Genomic DNA, 19617 nt, shown 5'->3' on the forward strand with positions numbered 1-19617 from the left:
ATTTCTTAAAATGGTCCCAATACAGCATGTCCAAGGTCTAATATGGCAACTTGGCCCCATTTCTGTTGACCATCTTGAATGTTTGTCGGTGATGTCCTGGTTGAGCATTTTTGAGCCTATGTTGCCATACATACCTTTCATGTCCTCAACTGGATACAAATGTAGATTAAATCTCTCAATTTTTCCAAGGAACATGGTACTTGGGTCAATCTAAACACTCAAAAATATTCACATGTACAAAAACGGTTCTGTACCATGCAGAGAGCCTACACCCCATGAACACTTGCTGATTTTTGTTGCGTCGTAATTTTATTTTTACATGCCATGCGATGAGCATACGGCATCATTTAGACCAAGCCCTAAATCATTGTTGAACTTGGAGAATGTTGGATATCTGGTCTTCATTATCTCCTCTTCTATCATTACAGACATCTCAACAGCGAGCATGCATTGGATGACAGGAGCACGGCTCAATGTCGAGTTCAGATGCAAGTTGTACAGCAATTAGAGTTACAGGTAAAACACCGCCATCGCTTTGTGCCTCCTTGTTTTCTCATTTAAATGTACAGGGTCGGAGACTCTTATTTTGTCTTTTTTTTTTTTTTTATCAGTCATGCTGGACGTGAAAATTTGAGTCGTCTTGCATAAAGAAAATTAGATTTGTCTTACATTTGCATGTTAAAGGAATAATTTATCAAAATATAACCAGTTCTTAAATGAATGTATTCTCCTTATAATTGAAGACCATGTTTTATTCCAATGATGTTTAGACTCTTCCTCTCCAGATGGTCTACAATTTACAGGGAATGGCCTTGTCTTTTAATTATTATTATTATTATTATTTTTTTTTCAATAACCCGCTACACAATGAGCATTTCTTTTTATGACCTAGATATTAGCTTAATATTAGTCAAAATCGAAGACTTGGACAACTGATATGGGTTAAAAATGAGAACTGGGTATGGTGGACCTCAACCTTCCAGATCCTTTGTTCCTATAAGATGTGTTCTTTAGGACCTGTTGAGGACCTGTCGTTAGGATAAGGATAGGTTTTCAATATTTTTGGTTTAGAAAACCCATTAAATGACAATGGCCACCAAGGCATAAACATTGATCCATTTCTTCTTTCGTGATGTGTGGACCTGAACTGCAATGTTCGGATCCATGGCAAACATTACGGGTTCAAGTCTCCCAACCCAAATTTCAGTCAAAAGTAAGGATTTGGCTCACATAGTTGCCCCCTTGCTGGGAACACCTGCAATCAGTGCTGCCACTGATCATGGTTAACTCTTGACATGCCCCCAGCACATCTCGAGGACTGACCGAACTTGAGCCTGAACAGGTCTTCTCATCCCAACTGGTGATTAGTTATAAAAAAAAAAAAATTGACTCTATACTACCCATTAACCTAATTAACATACAAATATGACTATATAGATTTTTGGGAAGTTCCTCATTTAACCTATTTCTAAAATAGTGTCCAGAAATTATGGTTTTGCACCCTAATGCAAACTTTGAAAGGGGACAATCCCAATTGCCAATCATGACACTTGTCTCCCCTGGGTCATTTAGGGTTCCCACAGGCCAGTTTTACCCATTATTGAAGTCTTGTAGCCACACTTTTATCATCTTATTAGTTTGATTTTGGTGATCACAGTGAGTAAAAACAGATGAGGTAAGGGTCACTCTTCAGAGCTGCCATAAAGTGAGAGAAACGGCCAGTGCTGCAAATGTTTTCAAAATAATTCCCCGTTTCAAACAATTTGTAACAATAGGAGTTTGTCGATTTTATGTTTTGTTCCAGCTTGGCTGCCACCGATCCTTGGCATAAAAAAAAAAGGGCGAAATTAACCCCATGATTTCATGGACTTTTGCTACCTCTGATTACGCTCAGTGTTGCATAGTTGTCTCTGAATGAAACGGCTGCTTTGTATGCAAGGCGGCAGTATGAAGATATATAGAGGGCCCTGGGCTAAATAGGGAAGATAATTACATTTGGAATTTTACAGAGTTTAAAGTCATTTGCAGCTTCAAATAGTCACCGAGAAATATCTGCAAAAACAGACTTAAACTTTCTGTTGTTACTCTCCCTCTGTAAAAAAGCGTATATCTTTTTAATTACGTAACATTTTAATTCCTATCTCAATTTGTCTTGTGTCATTTTGGCTCCTACATGAATCTGGACCTTTCTTTCTAACTCCCCTCCCACTGTACTCTTCATTAACCCAGTATGGCCTAATTTATTTCCCAGTATCGTAGTGTGAAGCGTAAATTATCGAGTCTTGCAGAAACAATTACAGGAGGAAGTTGGCTATGTGGTCATATAAATGGAAACCAACCACACACCAAGCAATTATGCACTTTTTATTAAGATTTACAGCTGATATTTTAGAGTGGAAAGAATACATCAAACGCCTTTTGCCAACAAATTTTTACAACTACTATTTTTTTTATTATTGTTATAAATGGTCATTTCCAATTATTTAAAGTTAAAAAAAATAATATATATTTTAATTTCACAAGAATTTCTGGTCAAGCAACAACAATTTTTTTATAACAGTTTTATGGCGTCCAATGGTCTTTGAATAAAATTTTAATTCAATTTTATTAATTTTTTTGACAATATTTTTTTATAGATAAAATTATATATGTCGGAATAGTTAAGACAATGTGTTATACTTGGCCATTACAGGCAGAAAAAAGCCTTCATATATCAAAAGATCTTTGTGTAGCCCAAACTGTCCTACTATCCAAAAGCAGAGAGTTTTAGGGGGACAGCGATGGGGTTTACAAAAATACTTTGGACAAAGTGGATTGTGATTCCCATGGGAGGTTCTGGATACATGCTTACTAGAATTGAGTGGACCCGAACTAAGTCTGGGGTTTGGGTGCATCCAGCGTGAACCATCTATAATACCGGATTTGTGGCTGTGCAGTCAATATGACAAATTGACACCCGTAGCCAACTAGCCGTAGCTGTGATTCATATATCTACGGTTGTCAATTTGCCAGATTGGTTGCACATCCGCCAATCCAACAATATGTCTGAGTTGCGCGGGACACGCCCGAACCCTAACTTAAAGTTTAGATGCACGCATCTCTAATACTCATTTTTCTTTATGCATCTGTAATTATTTCTGTGAACCACCCTTAAAGGGATTATCTGGAAATATACAACAGCAATAGTTTTTTACTGTTTGTATAAAAAAAAAATGGCTTTTTAAGACCCCATTACTGTAAAAACTTTACCGAAAAGCAAATAGAACTTTAATTTACTGGGGTATCCAAATATATCTTCTAGTTAGAAATCCAGAGAAGTATAGTGAAAAAAGTAACCCAACAAGATGGTAACAAGACCAGTCAATAGTCCCGCGTCATAAAAAACAATCCAAAACATAGGCAGCACTCAAAGTACGAAGAATAAAGAATATTACTATTGACGTGTTTAGTTCTAAAGGATCCCTCATAGATAGCTTTGTAGCCTGTGGCTCATTGTCTGTTTACATATAGATATATTAAATTGAATGAGCTTCATCGTCAAAGAGTTTAGACTATGCTGTTCCTTCCGAGAGCAGAGGGTTGTTTCTCTGTTGTCTTGCATTGCACCTCCATCTTATTCACCAAAACGAGTCGTCTTATTCTTGCTCCATGGTCAAATGTAACTTTCGAAAAAAGCAGCCATGTTTTTCTAGGAGTTCTAAAACCTTAACAATGAACCAACCAAATATTTTTATTTTGTTTCGAGCAAATTAGTCTTACCCTATTGTCTAATATATGATCTATATATCATCTATATGGTCATGGCTAGCTAATGGCGATGAGCAGGGAGAGCAGCTGCATTAAGGCGAGTAGTATACGATGACCCGAGGCATAATGATGTCTCATAATTTCCTCATGTATTGTTCATGCATTCTTTCACTTAGATTAATTTTATGCAGAATCGTTGTACAATGTAATAATGTATGCAGCGGAATCGTGATCAGGTATCAGTCCTCTGCTCCACGCCATGGAAGTTGTGAAGGTCTATTATTGAGGCGATTCTGCATGCACAAGTTCAATTAACTTTTCTTGCTGACGCCTTGCAGAAAAAAAAAAAAAATATATATTTCTGTCCACCATTTCCGAAGCTCAGCAACATTACAGATGTTAAACACTAAACTATTACTACGTGGCAAATATGTTGCAACTTTACCGTTTTTATGTACAACTGACCACTTGCTCAGCAATGGGACATATAACTCGGAGTCGGTAACTGCTTATAGTGCATTATGCTATACTGCAGGTGTTTGTACAGACAAAGGTGGGCAGGGGGCTTTGACAACCCCAACCACCTCAAATTTTTTATAATATTTTTATAATTCAGAATTAAATTGGTTAAACAATATTATTTTGGGGATCGACCAGGATCGGCACACTTCGACCAGGATCGGCACACTAAAAACACTTCAATTATGAGGAAGAAGGGTTTAGGCAACAGTGTGTGGTGAGGTCTTCCTATGTAGCCAGTCTATACAACCCCAAATGTAGTAGATATTTGATGCACCATATCTTCAGACCTAGACAGAATGAGGACCCAACTCTAACGTGTTCATCTCCCAGTGGATTGTTTTAGAATTGGGACAGTTTATGTTAAAGGGGTTGACTGAAATTGACATCTCCTGGACATATTCACTGATTCTAGAGAAGGACATCATAAAGTGAAGTGGGATGACCCCTTATACGCGAAAAAAAAGATTGACCCTTTGTGGCTTTGGCTATCACTGTATTGCACAATATTATTCTACAATGACCTGGTTGGTTGTGGCTCGATTGAAAAAAGTAGCCTTTTCTGAACATGGTGGTCTTTTAAGAGACAACCAACAAATTTAAGGCTATCAACCCATGTTCTTGCCACGTTCCATAATTTTTTTAGTATTATTCAATGAAGAATAAGAATTTATGGAGCATGGTTAATGATATACATTATAATGGACATGTGTGGTCCTTTCATATTAGGGACCTCAAATTATCTTGTAGTCCACCAAGGCTTGATCGATTTCAGATGATTCTACCGTATAAACTGATTGTTTGGCTAGTTTAGATCTTCAAGTTCCTTTATGAACAACTTGTTGTCTATACCATGAACTTTAGGCATCGCCTGTAGTGTCGGTATAACAGAATATCAGATTGGAGCAAGCACCGGTATTATGTAATTGAAGAAGAGTAAACGTAGGCGTCCTGCCTGGAGGACATTAGGTTGAGCATTATAAAAGTCATTTTGTGTGAGCAACGTTCAATCAACTCTGTGGCAAAGAATACAAATAAAATGGTCGCCGCAATGATTACATTCCCGTATCTTGTTAGGGGCACATACTAATAAGGTTTAAATTGAAGCTTCAGGTGATGTGGCACACTCCATATCATCCCCCCGGAAGATGAATTATGTGCATTACAGGATAATTTCAATGTTGTCTTCGACATTTCTGGAAAACCCAGTGTAGCACATATAAAATTTGTTGATCAGCTACGCCATTACCGGCATGGGGGCATCTTGTATGACTGCTGGGTAAACTGTTTAGCTGGTCATTAGACCTTCAAAGATCTACTTCTACTTCTGGGGTGAACCACAAAGCAAGGCAAAAAATATTTCATATATACATTTAAAAAATTATCCTTAAGCTTCTACAGGCATTTACGTTTTTCCATGGTTGCAAAGAGAACCCTTGTGTGGTCCATGGTCTCCTATAGTACTGTACACTAGGTTATAATAGGATTATACAACAGGGGGGTGCATAGTTCTGGACAGGAGCGGTATACCCCCAAATGAAATGCGTGTTCATACAGTTGCAGTCAGGTGAATTTTTAGTGTAGTTGTAGTCAAGCATGTACAGTACACAAGTCGCTGGTCCATAGGGCTCTCCAGCCCTATGGACTGACTAGAGTGGTAGCAGACACTGGGGCTCATTTACTTACCCGGTCCAGTCGTGATCCCGTGGCGTATTGTCCGATGAAGATTCAGGTCTGCCGGCATTCACTAGGATCGTGCGTCCAAGTTCCTGCAGGTGTCGCTGCTGCGCTGAGATCCGCCGGAGTTCACCTTCTTCCCAGTGCATGTAAGTGCTTTATCTTGCGACACAAATCGCTTTTTAAATTCTGGGGTTTTTCCAAATCCGTTGGGTTGTCAGACGGCCCCGCCCCACGATTTCTGTCACGTGAAAGCCGGTGCCGATGCGCCACAATCCGATCGCGTGCGCCAAAATCCCGGGGCAATTCGGCGCAAATCGGAAAGATTCGGGAAACCCGACGAAAGTGCGGCGTTCGGACCCTTAGTAAATGAGCCCCACTAACTTTCCAGGGTATTTTTAATTGTCTTTTATATCAATGACCAATCCTCCTCATATTCAGTAGCAGATTTTTGGTATTCCGCCATCTTCACCAATCATCTATTTCAATCCAAATAGATGTGATGATTTAGAACACTAAATACAAATATGCTAAAATTAGTATAGATACAGAGTTCAGTTTTTCCACTTATTTCGAACACTAGGTGGCACTGTATTGATCATTTAAATAATTCATTGTGCCTCTTTTGATGCTAGTAACTACTTCAGTTTGAAAGAAAAAAGTAAAATACATAGAATAATGTATGATTAGTCAGATGAGCAGAATATTTTAAAGGTTCTAGATGTTTTATTCATTCCCTTAATCATATACTCCACAGCTTTCCAAAGACAAAGAACGGCTGCAAGCCATGATGACGCACTTACATGTGAAGTCAACAGAACCCAAAGCAAGCCCTCAACCTGTAAGTATATTTCTTTTTGAGTGAAGGGGGGGAGGGGAGATGTCAGGCTTATTAGTGATGTCCCTATAGCTATAGTGATAGATATGAAAAATCGGGTGCACTCATCATTGACAATTGCACTATATGTTTAGTATGAAACAAAAGAAGGGGACTATTTTTGATATACCTTTAGATATAACTTTTAGATCTAACCGCTGCGAGTGTAACCCCTAAAACCCCAGTCAAATATGCAGATGTCTGGTTGATACCTCTATTGCGAAGGCATCTTCCAATAAACATCCATCTTTGTTTTCTATAAATGTATGATTGCTAGACGTCCCACTACTGGGACCCATGGGGTGTTCTCGAGTCAATATTGGACTTTGGGAAGCATTTTAGGAAGGCCAATCTTCATTAGTCCTATTGAAGTGACTGGTGGAGTGGCCATACATACACACTCCTTTATGACACCTCCACGCTATGTGAATGGGGCATGGCCAGCAGTGCAGCCGGTCGCCAAATACATCAGGAGGCTGGTGGAGATTCCAATGGTCAGATCTTGTGGCTGGGCGATAACCATGATTTACGTCAAAACATTACCTCATTCATACCTCATTCGCTTACACACCATCTTCCTTTTGTCACATCTTCTTATATACCAGTGATGGCGAACCTATGGCACGGGTGCCAGAGGTGGCATTCGGAGCCCTTTCAGTGGTCACCCAGGCTGCCACCCCAGGACAGAGTTCACCAGACAGGACTCGAATCTAACTTCAGTTCCAGGCATCTTGAGATGCTGCTCTCAATGCTTTTTTTAAGGTGACACATCCTTGACTGATTGGAACTGCAGGAAACGTAAGAAGGTATAAACGGGGCCAGATTATCTTCCCCTTGCTGGCCCCATGATTCTTCCTGTACAGAGAGAGAACCTTGTGCATTAAATTGTATTGGTGTCCTCAGGGGGACAAAACAATTTAATGGGGATGAACGGGGAGCAAAAGGTTACGGCTTAAATTGTCATGTTTATCACTTGATGGTAAAATAGTGGGACTTGGTTGTAGTTTGGACACTTCATCTCTATAAAGGGTTCGCCATCACTGCTATATACCCTTCCATTACAGGAAGATCTGCCATTTTGAATCTGCTCATAAAAATTGGGACCCTATTTCCATATCAATGTGCATCCCAAAGGTGGGTGTCATACCTACCGGCAATTTACGGCATATCCCGAGGGTAATTAGAAAACCCTAAATAAACTACATGGAAAATAATCCAATTCAATCTCCTATGGATGACTTGTAATTGAAGTTGTAATATTCTCTTATTTTCCTCACTTATTGTTTATTTAACCTTTTTTTTCTATCATTTTTTGGTTAGGTTAACATTATCTTTCCTCCTTGCTTTACACAGTGCCTCTTTATTAGAAGCAAACGGGCATGCATATTTTTTTTTTTGACTGTAAAATGAATAGCTTTGGAATTCATACACAGCGGGCTTTCTTTTGAGGAAAGTCTAATATTTCCGTGCGGCGCTTTTATAACCATTTATTTAGAGTCCAAAGCGAACCTTTGACAGCTTGAACGTTGTTACACGTGAACATAAAGCTCACTGATATGTAAACCGACAATAGACTGCCTGTGTGAGGTTTGCTATTGTCAGATGCACAGATTGTTTGGATTAGTCTATGTAAATTTATGGTTGTACCACCCTTTGGAGAGTGGGGGGGGGGGGAGGAGAAAAAAAAAATCACATTTGTATATGAAAAGTGTCTTCGCTCGCAGGCAATCAGCTCCGAACCTTTTTTTTATGTTGAGAGCGTTTTTTTTTCCCTTTCCATTTTCATAAGGGTGAGTAGAGTGCTGCATTGTTTGGTGGCTGTCGGCGAGATTTGTATGGTCTTTTGAGATTGCTGTATAGAATATTTTATATACCGATCTGATAAATTTCAATTATGAAAAAGTTGAGACAGATATGAAAAAAAAAGGCTCAGCGGTGGAAAGGGGATTTCTAGATAGGAGAATATAAAAAATGTGTAAAAATGATCTAGTTTGACTTAAGCTTTTTATTAGTTATATTCTTATTGGTTGGTTTAGCTGAATTTTCTTTAAGTTTCAGTACAGTCAATTTATGGTGGCATGATTGTTGTGGAATTGTGATCCTTAAAAATTTAGTTAACTGTAGGAATGTAAAGTTTACTTGCTTAAAGGGGTTGTCGTGTGATGACGACTCAATTATGGTGCATCTATCAACTAAACAGCATGGGAGGAATTTACTAGACCTTCTCCGTTTTCTGGTAGGCAAGCCATATAATAACCACCTTTTTTGTATTTTTTCTGCCCCATGGGGAGGAGGGGCTTCCATGGATATAAGTCGGAGACTATAACTAGAATCTTTGCCAGGTCCGACCTGGTCTAAACTGTTGTGACGTGGCAGAGAACTCTTCCAGATGTACCAATGGGCCGGAGCCTCTTAGTAGATTAAGGCTTCAGAGTGCCAGTGGATGCCTTAATAGATTCTCCCCATAGGTCGAACTTTGAAAGCAAGAACTGCAACCCTACACATGGTAACCAGTGACTATGAATGACCAAGCATGAGGTACATGAATGGGCCAGGTCAGGAGAAATTGAGATCTTTGTTTATCTTGAGGAAGGTGTCTAAAAGGTAATCGTTGCAACCTGATTCCTGTCGTAGTCAAAATAGCAATCAATCATGTAAGAATGGCCAACCATGAGGTTCATGTGTAAACGGTAGGTAGAGAGCCCTTTACAGATTGTATATTGGCACCCAGTAGCTTCTTTACTCAAGCTTTAAGTAGAGGTCCTCAAGCATGATATTTATACGGCCAAATATTGCGAGACGAAACGGGCACGCTTAAGGGGTCAACCACTTTATATGTTACTCCAAATAACACTGCAGGCAGTATATAAACAGTTCATCCTCTTACAAGGCAGCACACAAGGTTCACAAAGAAAGCACAAAGTTCTTAAAGCACATAAGGTTCTTGTTGGGCCAAATAACAGACCGTAGACACTTTGTCGACCTGGTATGGTGCAATAGAGAATATTTGTGGCCCCAATGGGGCTCGTGCACATCACCTTATGAAATAAGAGGTAGAGTATAGAATCACAGCAGGTTACAAAATCTGCAAAAATTCTTTTCAAGCAATAGTCTCTGAAAAATAAATAGTCCACCCAACCTGAGAAGCAGCGGCACCCCCGACCATGGTTTGTGCCGGTATTGCAGCTCAGTTGTATAGAGGTGAATGGGGATAAGTTGCAATACCACACACTACCCATAGACAGGAGAGGAGCTGTTTTTGGAAGGAAACAGCCATGTTTGGTCAACCTCTTTAGAGGGGGAAGCAATTTTTGCATTTCAAAAAATTTATGAGAAATTCAACAGTTTTTATAGACACTTCAAGTGTCTATAAAAACCTCAGAACTATATTTTAATTAGAAAAGTTGTCAACAACATTTTGTATATTGTATCGGGGGGGGGGGGGGATAATTGCTTTTTTCACTATTCCCAAACGTCACACAACTGTCATCCATGAAAGAGGCAATATCATTTTTTTCTAATGGCTGAGCAGTAATTAAGTTTTTCCCGACAGTGCACCAATTCAGACTTGACCTAAAACATTTAAAATAACATTTTCAAATCAAATGCTTGGTTAAATATTCCATTCTGTGTACTGTATTTCTTTTCACTCTAAGCAGAAAGCAATTAAGCTTATTTCTTCTTCTTTTTTTTTTTTTTTGCTAAAAAAAAAAAAGAAACAAAAATATATGATAAATAGAAATAAGCGCAGGCAATTAAATGTCCCATAAAACTACACTGGAACATTGGTTCAATAATGATGTAACATTAAATAGTTGAATTTTATGGTTCTCTCTCATAATTGTGCAGCTAGAAAAACCATTATAGGACAAAAAAAAAGGAATAAATACTTTCATTTATTTTATGTAAAGTAAGCAAGTTTTTTATGTTTGTTTTATTTTTGGAGGAGTGTGTAATTAGCTGCAGTTTTTATTTATAAAAATGATATGGTTTATATATTTTATTTGCTATCATTTTTGTTTAGAATAAAATTATTTTAACCTCCTGGATATACTAAAGTTAAAAAAATTTCTATGTATATTTGAAATATCAGCAGCTTAAAATTTTTCAGTTTCTTGCAAAAATACCATTTTTTTATTTTTTTTTTCCAGTGGCCTCAAATGACATGAGATGTCCCTTTAATAGGCTGCCTATAACTGCCCATCTATCCAGTCTCCAGTCTTTAGTGATTAAAGCCCAGAAATTCAGGGCAATTAAATCATCAATTCTGACCCTACCCAGACTGGCGCGGCTAATAGCAGAAATCTGTGCCCTGGAGCATCCAAGAGAGCACCGGGCTGGCACATTTTGTTGGTAGGGGTGGTGTGTTCCGGTGTTGCTACACCCCTATAAAGGGTTAAAACTCCTCTTTTATTTAAGTAAAGATTTAAGCACGTCCTCATGATCTCTGGCTAGTCTTCTCATGTAATACATTTAGGAAAAACAAAAAAGATACAATTATGTGGACTAAGCGGGCCGGTTAATGGAAATCCATTTTGATTAGGGGTTTACATCACTGCCTGTTTATGAAAATTACTGATGACTCATTCATCATATTGTAGCCAACAGGAAAAGAGAGTAAAGTATTTGTTATATTGAAATATCATTCACAAATTGAAGACCGAGACTATAAAAAAATATAAAAAATAGATACAAAAATAGGAGTCAATGAACCAAGCTCATAAATATGGGAAACTATTTTGTTTGTGTGTTGGGGGGGGGGGGATTGTTAACAAAATTAGCACTTTTACATTGCATTGCAAAGGTTCTAGATTCAAAACTAGAGATGATCAGACTTAATGTTCAGGGTTGGCCACGCGAACTGGTCAGGATGCCATATTGGCTGGCAAACAGCCAAACCAGCAATTTGACGCCGCTTCCAACTAGCCATGGCTATGATTGGCCAGAATGTACACCTCATCTCTATTCAAATCCCAACAACTGTGGAGTTTGCATGTCATCCCCGTTTTTACATGGGTTTTCCCTGGGAATTTTGGTTACCTCCTTCATCCTAGCCTTCACATAACTTCTACATCCCCTCCCAATATGTAGTGCAAAAAAAGAGCCCCCTACTACTAAACGCAAAATTAATGTACTTGTCCCCAGTAATGAATAAGGTCTAATTTTCCTTTGTCTACCATATAAACCTATAGCTATCAAAGTAGATACCACTACAGGCCACCCTGCCATGTGACCGATGGCCCCTTACTATACTTTTACTTCTTCCTTGTCCCCTCCTGGAATAGTCATATGCAGCTTTTATTATAAGACATGGGGTTATTTTTCTTGTTAGATTGCTTCATACACCTGACCCTTAGTCCCAACTCTTACCTTGGCACACTTCGATATTTTTGTTCAAAGTGATCTGAGAAAAAAAGAGTGGATCCGTTAAGAAAACCACATAATGAGGAGGTCTAAACTAATATATAAATCGGTACCTACAGCAGCGATTTATTTTAAACTGACTACAGGAAGTATAAGGTAGTCAGACACACCCCTTGTCTCAAGGTTGAGGAAGTAGCTCTCTCCTCCCAACATGATGCTCTAACTCTTCTGATTATCAGTTCTGCAGAAACACGAGGCTAAAATAGGCTGCTCGGGACGTCAATGCACAGAGAGTGGATTTATAGTACAACTAGGGAAGGTTTAGAACCCAAATGATCAACCCCACTAGTGACACACAAGATAACTTCTGGCACCGATTGCGGGTGTTACCCTTTGAATGCCAGTTGCCTACAGCTTTACCAGCACCTATCAAGGTGGTTGTTAAACGCGCGGGAAGGGGGGTGGGGGGGTTGTAGAGCTAAACCGAAACTCACAATGTTTGTCACATACTCGAATATTGGAGATTCGGGTCCACTCATCAGTAATTCTGAGTAGAACAGAAATATTATTAAATATTCTGAGTTACAGAATAGTACATATACTAAGTCTGGGTAACTGGAAGCTTGGGGGGAAAGTTTTTGTGGAGCACTATGCAGAATAAGACCGTAGCCAACAAAATGGCTTCACCACGAGTAGGTGACTGATGCACTGGCCGATCATTTTATAGGATCCTTCCTCACATCTTCTCTATGTTAACCACAGCAACTTTCCGACCATGAAATCTCACCATTGAAAAGAATTCTGAAAACAATATTAAAAAAAATATACACATAAAACACTTCACAAGCAATTGACAAGGTCAGCATTTCATCAAATCGTCGGTTAAGCCTACAAATGGATGTGGGAGATGAAACGCCCTACGCTCCCAGCTCCTGCTTTTTGTTCTCTCCTTCCTCCCAGATTGCAGTCATGTTTAATTTGGAAACTGGGCTCCTTTGGCAAATTAGCAATTAGAACAATTTTGTGGGAATATGTATATGTGTCATTAGTTTTCCTGCAAATTAATAGCGGGAGCAGAGGTCAGGCAGACATTTTCCACTCGACTGCTGCTTTGCTGTTGAGATTTGGCACTTTGTTTTGGAACAGCCTCAGCTGCAGTAAAGCCACAGTCTTCCTCCAGGATCTGTCGTTTAATTAGTTTACCTCATAGCTATTATTCCAAATATTGCTGCCTCCCTCCTTTTAACATACTATTACTGTTTCAACCAAATATTCTGGCAACACCCTGCACCCGCTTCTCCGGGTCATTCGTATGCAGTGTTTAATCTTCAGTTCACCTCCATAAGCATCTCCTAATTAGAGTCCTTACAATACAATTTCTTCTGGTAATTAGCCCAGATTGGCTGCTTACCCCGGCTTGTGTTAGCGGCAGCCCAGCGGTGGGTGCAACGCGGTGTCATTTGTCAAGTCACCCTTCTTGCTTTGTTCCCCACCCCTTTCCATACCCCCTGTTTTCTTTGCGAATTCCCTTCTTCAAACCAAGTAAAACGTTTGCATCCTGTTTCAGTAGACGCGAATGATGGAGGTTTCTAGGTCTTAAAGTTTTTCGACAATGTTCAAATACTTAGAAACTAGAGACTTTAAGCCCCTTCTAAATCTGTGTTAAATTAACGCAAAACACCGGCGGCTCGTTCACGATCGCAGGCGTTTCCATAGAAACGCCGAGGCCCGCCCTGGTGGGCGCGACTTCGTCTGCGTTTGCAAGCGCAGACAAAGCGCCCTGTGTGGCGCCGGCCTAAGTAGGGGACCGCCTTGTAATTGTTGTTTTTGACTCTGGTCTTTCAACAATACATTTCAACACCTGTAAGCAGGTTTTGCCATAGATTACAACCAATTTATTAAGAGATTGAGTAGTTGGACACCATAGGACCATTTAAACAACCTGAGTTTTCCATAGTAGTTTAAACACATGTGAGTTTAGAAGGTAATTGAGATACATGTTGTGCCCAGAAAATTGGGACTTACTGTAACTCACTGAATTCCTACCAAAGATGACAAATTCAGTTGATGTTCAAAGAAGAGAAAAGTATTAGAAACCACAACAGGACACCACCCCGCGATACATCCAGACTGGATGGAATTGTACCAAGCGCACATGTGCGTCTTTGTTCGGCTTGTTGAAAATCAACATCTGTATCCGATTTAACGAGAAGGGGAAAAAAAACGACACATTTCCATAATAAACTGTTAAAAGGCTGCATTACCCGTCTGTTCTCCGGGGATTATCATTAAATCACAGCTCGTATCACACAGAGGACTGGCTTGTAATACGAGTTGAGGTATATTGATAAACTCTAAAGGTCAGGTTTGGGGAAGAGCTGCAGATCGGGATTTGTCTGGGTAAAATTCTTCGCAACCGAGTTGATTTTATGTCAAAGATAGATGGAAATGAAGAAGCCCTTTCACCAAAATGTAGCATCTCCTTGCAGAAAGTAGTGACTCCTCCCCCTCCACCGCCATTTAGATAGACCCATGTCCTTTACTAAATTGATTTTGAAATTATTCCCTGATAAGGTACCATTCTTTGGAATCAATTAACGAAACACCAAGGTTCTCTTGATTAATACCATATATTGTACCTTTCCTTAACATGACCTCATATTTTTGGCACCGTTTATACTATTCCACCGTTATACTGGCAAATTATGTTTAATGGCCGTAATACAGTTATGTGAGTTTTTTTTTCTATATTCTACTTATAACTAATTTATTATAAAAAAAAGAAATAAAAGCCTGACATAGTAATAAGACTGACTGATTGCAGAATTTAACATGGTCTCGAATGCGGTGTTTGATTTATACGGTCTGGATAGTCCTCTAAAATGGGTTTGCCAACACAAAAAAAAAAAGTGAACTTTGTTGAACTAATATTAGAGCTCTGCTTAATGTACAGATGTAAAGAGCAGCTCCGAATGTATATGTGCCAGCTCGAGACTTCAATCCCAGAGCCGCGTGCTGTTTACAAAGGCAGGGTTTACACATTTCCTCCGAAACCTAAACATTGGGTTGACGTTCTATTAAATCAACAAATGAAAGTGTATATTTAAATTTCATGTGGGGCACAAGGTATTGTATGTGTAGCGTATATACGGTGGCAGTTTGTTTAAAGTTTGCCCCATAGTTAACATGGTGAAGTCATGCTTTAAATTTCCGAGTGTCACAATGATCTATCGGTGGCTTGCAGTTACTTCTGTGGATTGTAAATCTCTTTGGGTAGACAATGAATATATTGTTGATATTATTTCTAGAATGTGTTCTAGGAGAAATTCCAAGCTTGTTTTTCGTAATTGTCTCTCCATACATAGGGATAAAAAACAACCTCCTCCTAGTTTTTGTAATTCGAAGGCCCACTCTTCATCAACTTCTATAACCTGTAGGTTGTCTTTTGATCTGTTATAGGTTCAAAACCTGGACCCTCTGGACTATTCTCTAATTGGCCTGTCTGACCCTGCTACAATTTTTGGTTTCAACCACTTAATTTAGAAGAGGGCAAGATTACACTCTTCCAATCACCACTCAGTAGAAGGTGGAATCTTGTTTAGCTTTAACGCTACAATGTTCTCATGTCCGAATTGTTCTACTCCATTGATGGTCTCTTTGATCATGAAATGTTTCTACCCCAGTTTACAGCCGACACAGGTCTCCTATACTTTTTGTTCCAAGGACTTTCTGTAGGATTGGCCACGGTTACCCACTCCTACTCACAACTTTTAGATTTCAAGCTGTTTTCAGATCAAGATGGATCTGCTATATTGAGGTCTTCAATCCATTGTTGAAATTCTAAAATAAGTTGTTGGTGCTAATTGTTCATGAGTTTGTACTGTTTTATGTATTTACAGCTGAACCTGGTTTCCAGTGTCACACTTTCAAAGACTGCATCAGAACCTTCCCCACAAAGCTTACCTCATACACCCACCACCCCTACTACACCACTCACTCCTCTAACCCAGGGACCATCTGTTATCACTACCACCAGCATTCACAACGTGGGACCCATACGGAGGCGGTACTCTGACAAATACAATGTCCCCATCTCTTCTGGTACGTTGATCTTCTCTTACTATGAATTTATAAAATCTACTCTTGTAAATAAGTTTTGAAAGTGTTGCCATATACTTTTGCTCTGTTTAGTTGAACAATTTCTGCAGCGTTACTACACACTTGCCTCTATTTGATCACATCCCTAATGAAATTGTCTATTTCTGTTTTCATTTGTTTAATGGCAGACATTGCACAGAACCAAGAATTTTACAAAAATGCAGAAGTCAGGCCACCTTTCACGTATGCATCTTTAATTAGGCAGGTAAGTGCGGCTATCCTAGTGTTGCCTCCACCATAGCTTTCAGAAAAATCTGGTGTGTTTTGAATGGTTAAAGTCTGCCGCTGTATAGATACAATGTATTATATAAGAATACTATTTTCAGAATTAGTATGATTGTGTGGTTGTCCATGTTCTTTTATTTACAAGCCTGTTAGGCGGGACTAGATACCCTCCAGGACATGGTTTGTACAACCAGTCGTATCGAATCTAGTTTACTTGAACAAAAAGCATTTTTACTAGAATCAATGGCCCTTTTTCTAGCCCAGTGGGCCCTGACACATACTTTGACTTGCCACCTATTGTATAGCCTTTTGCTTAGGTTTACCCCAACTCTAGTCTTGCTTGAAGTTAATGCAAGGTCAGGTGTTGGGCTCATGTCTGGTGAACAAACAATAAAAGGAGTTCACAATTTTTAAGAGTCCTTTAGGATGGCCATACACATTAGGATGGCCGTTAGTCCAACCTCACAACAATAACCATGCACAATGGTTGGGCCGAGTGTGCATGTGTTCTAAATAGGGAGAGGGTTAGAATCTACTTTCAGGGAAGCGTAGCAAAAACTTATCTCCGCTGAGATCACAAGGATCCAGCCATTTAAAATCCACTAGCCCGGTCCTTCTTTCCCCAACCTCTGTCCTTGGCATGCCATGATTTGGTTTGCTATCTTCAGCCCTAATTTTTGATAGTGGATATGTGTATTTTACGTGTCTAGTACTAACAAAAGAATGGAGAATCTTCATCACAGCTTGGCCTTCCACCAGATTCCTACTACTCCTATTATCATCAGTGAATTTCTATATTATTAATAAGTGGCAAAAAGTTTTCTTTGACTCCTGGAGGTCATATCAAGAGTCTCTTCAAAATCTCCTGTCTTCTGCTGTGGCCTAGAGTTAACCAATGATGCTCATCAGACATTTGTAGACGATAGTGACGTTGTAAGTTCCAATATATAATCATGTTCCAAAATTTCAAAAATATTCAGGCCCACCTGTTTTTGTAAAGCTGTATTTGCTCGAATCGCAAACCGTTTTTTCGTTTTCACGAGAGTTTTGAAAACAGCAATATCTACCGTAATTGCTTTTGATTAAGTATTACAGTGCAATGTGATTATTAGAAAATTCATTTCACACAACAGTGAAAATGAGGCTGTTTAAAGATGGCAAGTCAATTATCACAAACTACCGTAATCTCTGATCCCTAGAATTAATCTGAGCTCTAAATAATTACTGAGCTGTAATCAGCTGGTGAAATGTTTTGCATTTTTCTTTGATCCTGCTTTGTGAATGACTGATAAATTAATATTTCTACCAGGAAACAGAAATAAAAACTCAAAACAATTAGATAATTCCATTTTGAATGTTGTCATTGAACTGTTAAATAGAGGTATTAATCTCAGATCGTGTTGTGAAGTCTGCTTTGTTGGTTTTTTTTTCCTTGTGCCAAATGATGTATTTTTGAAACATCTGGACCAAATTTATATTTTGGTTTTGTGTCTTAAAAAAAAAAAATCGATTTTTATTTTCCATTTTTTGCCAATTTTTCCAAAAGAATTTCAAATTTGCTATTTTTTTATTTTTACGGACACTTTAGGCAATTCTGGAATCTCCAGAGAAGCAACTAACACTAAATGAAATCTACAATTGGTTCACTCGAATGTTTGCTTACTTCCGACGCAATGCAGCGACGTGGAAGGTAAGGGTTAGCTTGTTCAAAAATTTAAGGGGTTGTTGGATTTGTGAAAGGGTCCATATATTTTGGCCAATCAAAACTGTCCATTTTAGATTAATGTTATAGCAGTAGATATGTATCTCATTTATTTTCTTGGGTTATGCTTTATTTCATTTTTTTTTTACCAAGGTAGGCAGCTAGACCCAGTAGCTAGAACCATGGATCCCATAGTCCCGTACCATGAATAATGTCCATTTAGCTCATATATCTTGAGTTTCAATGAGGGATCGCCGAACCTTCATTGACTATGTGTGCCTCCTCCTTATAACTCTGTCATATGGAAAACCAGAAGGTAAAGAGTCAGCATTTGTCTTGGACAACTTGGTCAACCGTACAAGTATGTGATGCCACAGTTCTTGTTTGGGTAATGACCTCAGGGTTAGCCAAATGTTGACCATGTTAAGTCAAAAGGTTAGATGCTGCCTCTTCTTCCTTATATTGAGATGGGGGAAGAGATGTAGTCTTGGTGTATTCTCCTATTTTGGGAGCATTTATCTCAGTGACATCTCAGAAGATATGTAAATGTAGAGGAACTAGTTCTAAAATAGTCTTATAAAAGACCTAATCTTTAACCGAAATAATTTGTGAAAATGCAAAGTCTGTGACCTGACTAAGGCACTGACCACCGATTAATAGTCGAAGAACTGGTTGATGGCCCATTTATAAATATAGTTTTGTTAAATTATAACTTGGACAAACGGTCAATTCTTAAATGATCATTAAAATTTAGATATTCATTGTGTATTTCAATTCATGTAATTAGCATGTGTCGCTTAAAGGTGTTTTTCCAGGAGTATATCTATGAGGAATGATTGTTGGGGGGCCAGTGGAGTACATCTAAATTAATGTGGCTTAGCGGTACTAAGTTGTAGCTTAGCTGTAGGCACAACCACGTATAAGGATGACTCCCAATACCTGGATAAACTAAGCCAAATTGATGGACCATAGCCCCTCATCAAACCATTGTAGAAGGTTGAACCCAAATTTATTGAACATTGATGGCCTATTCTGTGGCCTATATACTCCTGAAGACTCCTTTAAGTTTCAAAAAGGTAAGTAAAAAAAATTGTTGTGTCACTCATGTTGAAGGATATTTAAAGGGGTTGTCCAAGATTGGAATTATAATGCTTTCTTCCAGAAAGAGTGCCACACTGGTCAATAGGTAGTGTCTGGTATTTCAGCTCAGCATTATAGACGTAAATGGAGAAAGCTGTCATACCACACACACAACTTGTAAACAGCAGTTTCACTTTTGTCGGAATGAGGCAGCCATGTTTTACAAATCCTGGACAACCTCAATAAGGAATCAACATATGTTGAAAAG

At 38.8% G+C, this 19617-nt stretch overlaps 1 protein-coding gene and 1 long non-coding RNA gene across 18 annotated transcripts in view; one reads left to right on the forward strand and one right to left on the reverse strand.

The window, feature by feature from the left end:
* Positions 1 to 19617, forward strand: part of FOXP1 (forkhead box P1) — a 601095-nt gene that overhangs the window by 564890 nt on the left and 16588 nt on the right. For all 17 annotated transcript variants that reach the window (XM_072128406.1, XM_072128404.1, XM_072128405.1 and 14 more), the window contains 5 exons: positions 429 to 516; positions 6701 to 6784; positions 16084 to 16285; positions 16471 to 16547; positions 18156 to 18257. In XM_072128406.1, coding sequence (XP_071984507.1) covers positions 429 to 516; positions 6701 to 6784; positions 16084 to 16285; positions 16471 to 16547; positions 18156 to 18257 — 553 coding nt within the window. The remainder of the gene's footprint in view (positions 1 to 428; positions 517 to 6700; positions 6785 to 16083; positions 16286 to 16470; positions 16548 to 18155; positions 18258 to 19617) is intronic.
* The window catches only part of LOC140104749 (uncharacterized), a 102089-nt gene that overhangs the window by 21776 nt on the left and 60696 nt on the right, over positions 1 to 19617 (reverse strand). The window lies entirely within an intron of this gene.

Source organism: Engystomops pustulosus, chromosome 10, assembly GCF_040894005.1.
Source record: "Engystomops pustulosus chromosome 10, aEngPut4.maternal, whole genome shotgun sequence".
NCBI lineage: Eukaryota > Metazoa > Chordata > Amphibia > Anura > Leptodactylidae > Engystomops > Engystomops pustulosus.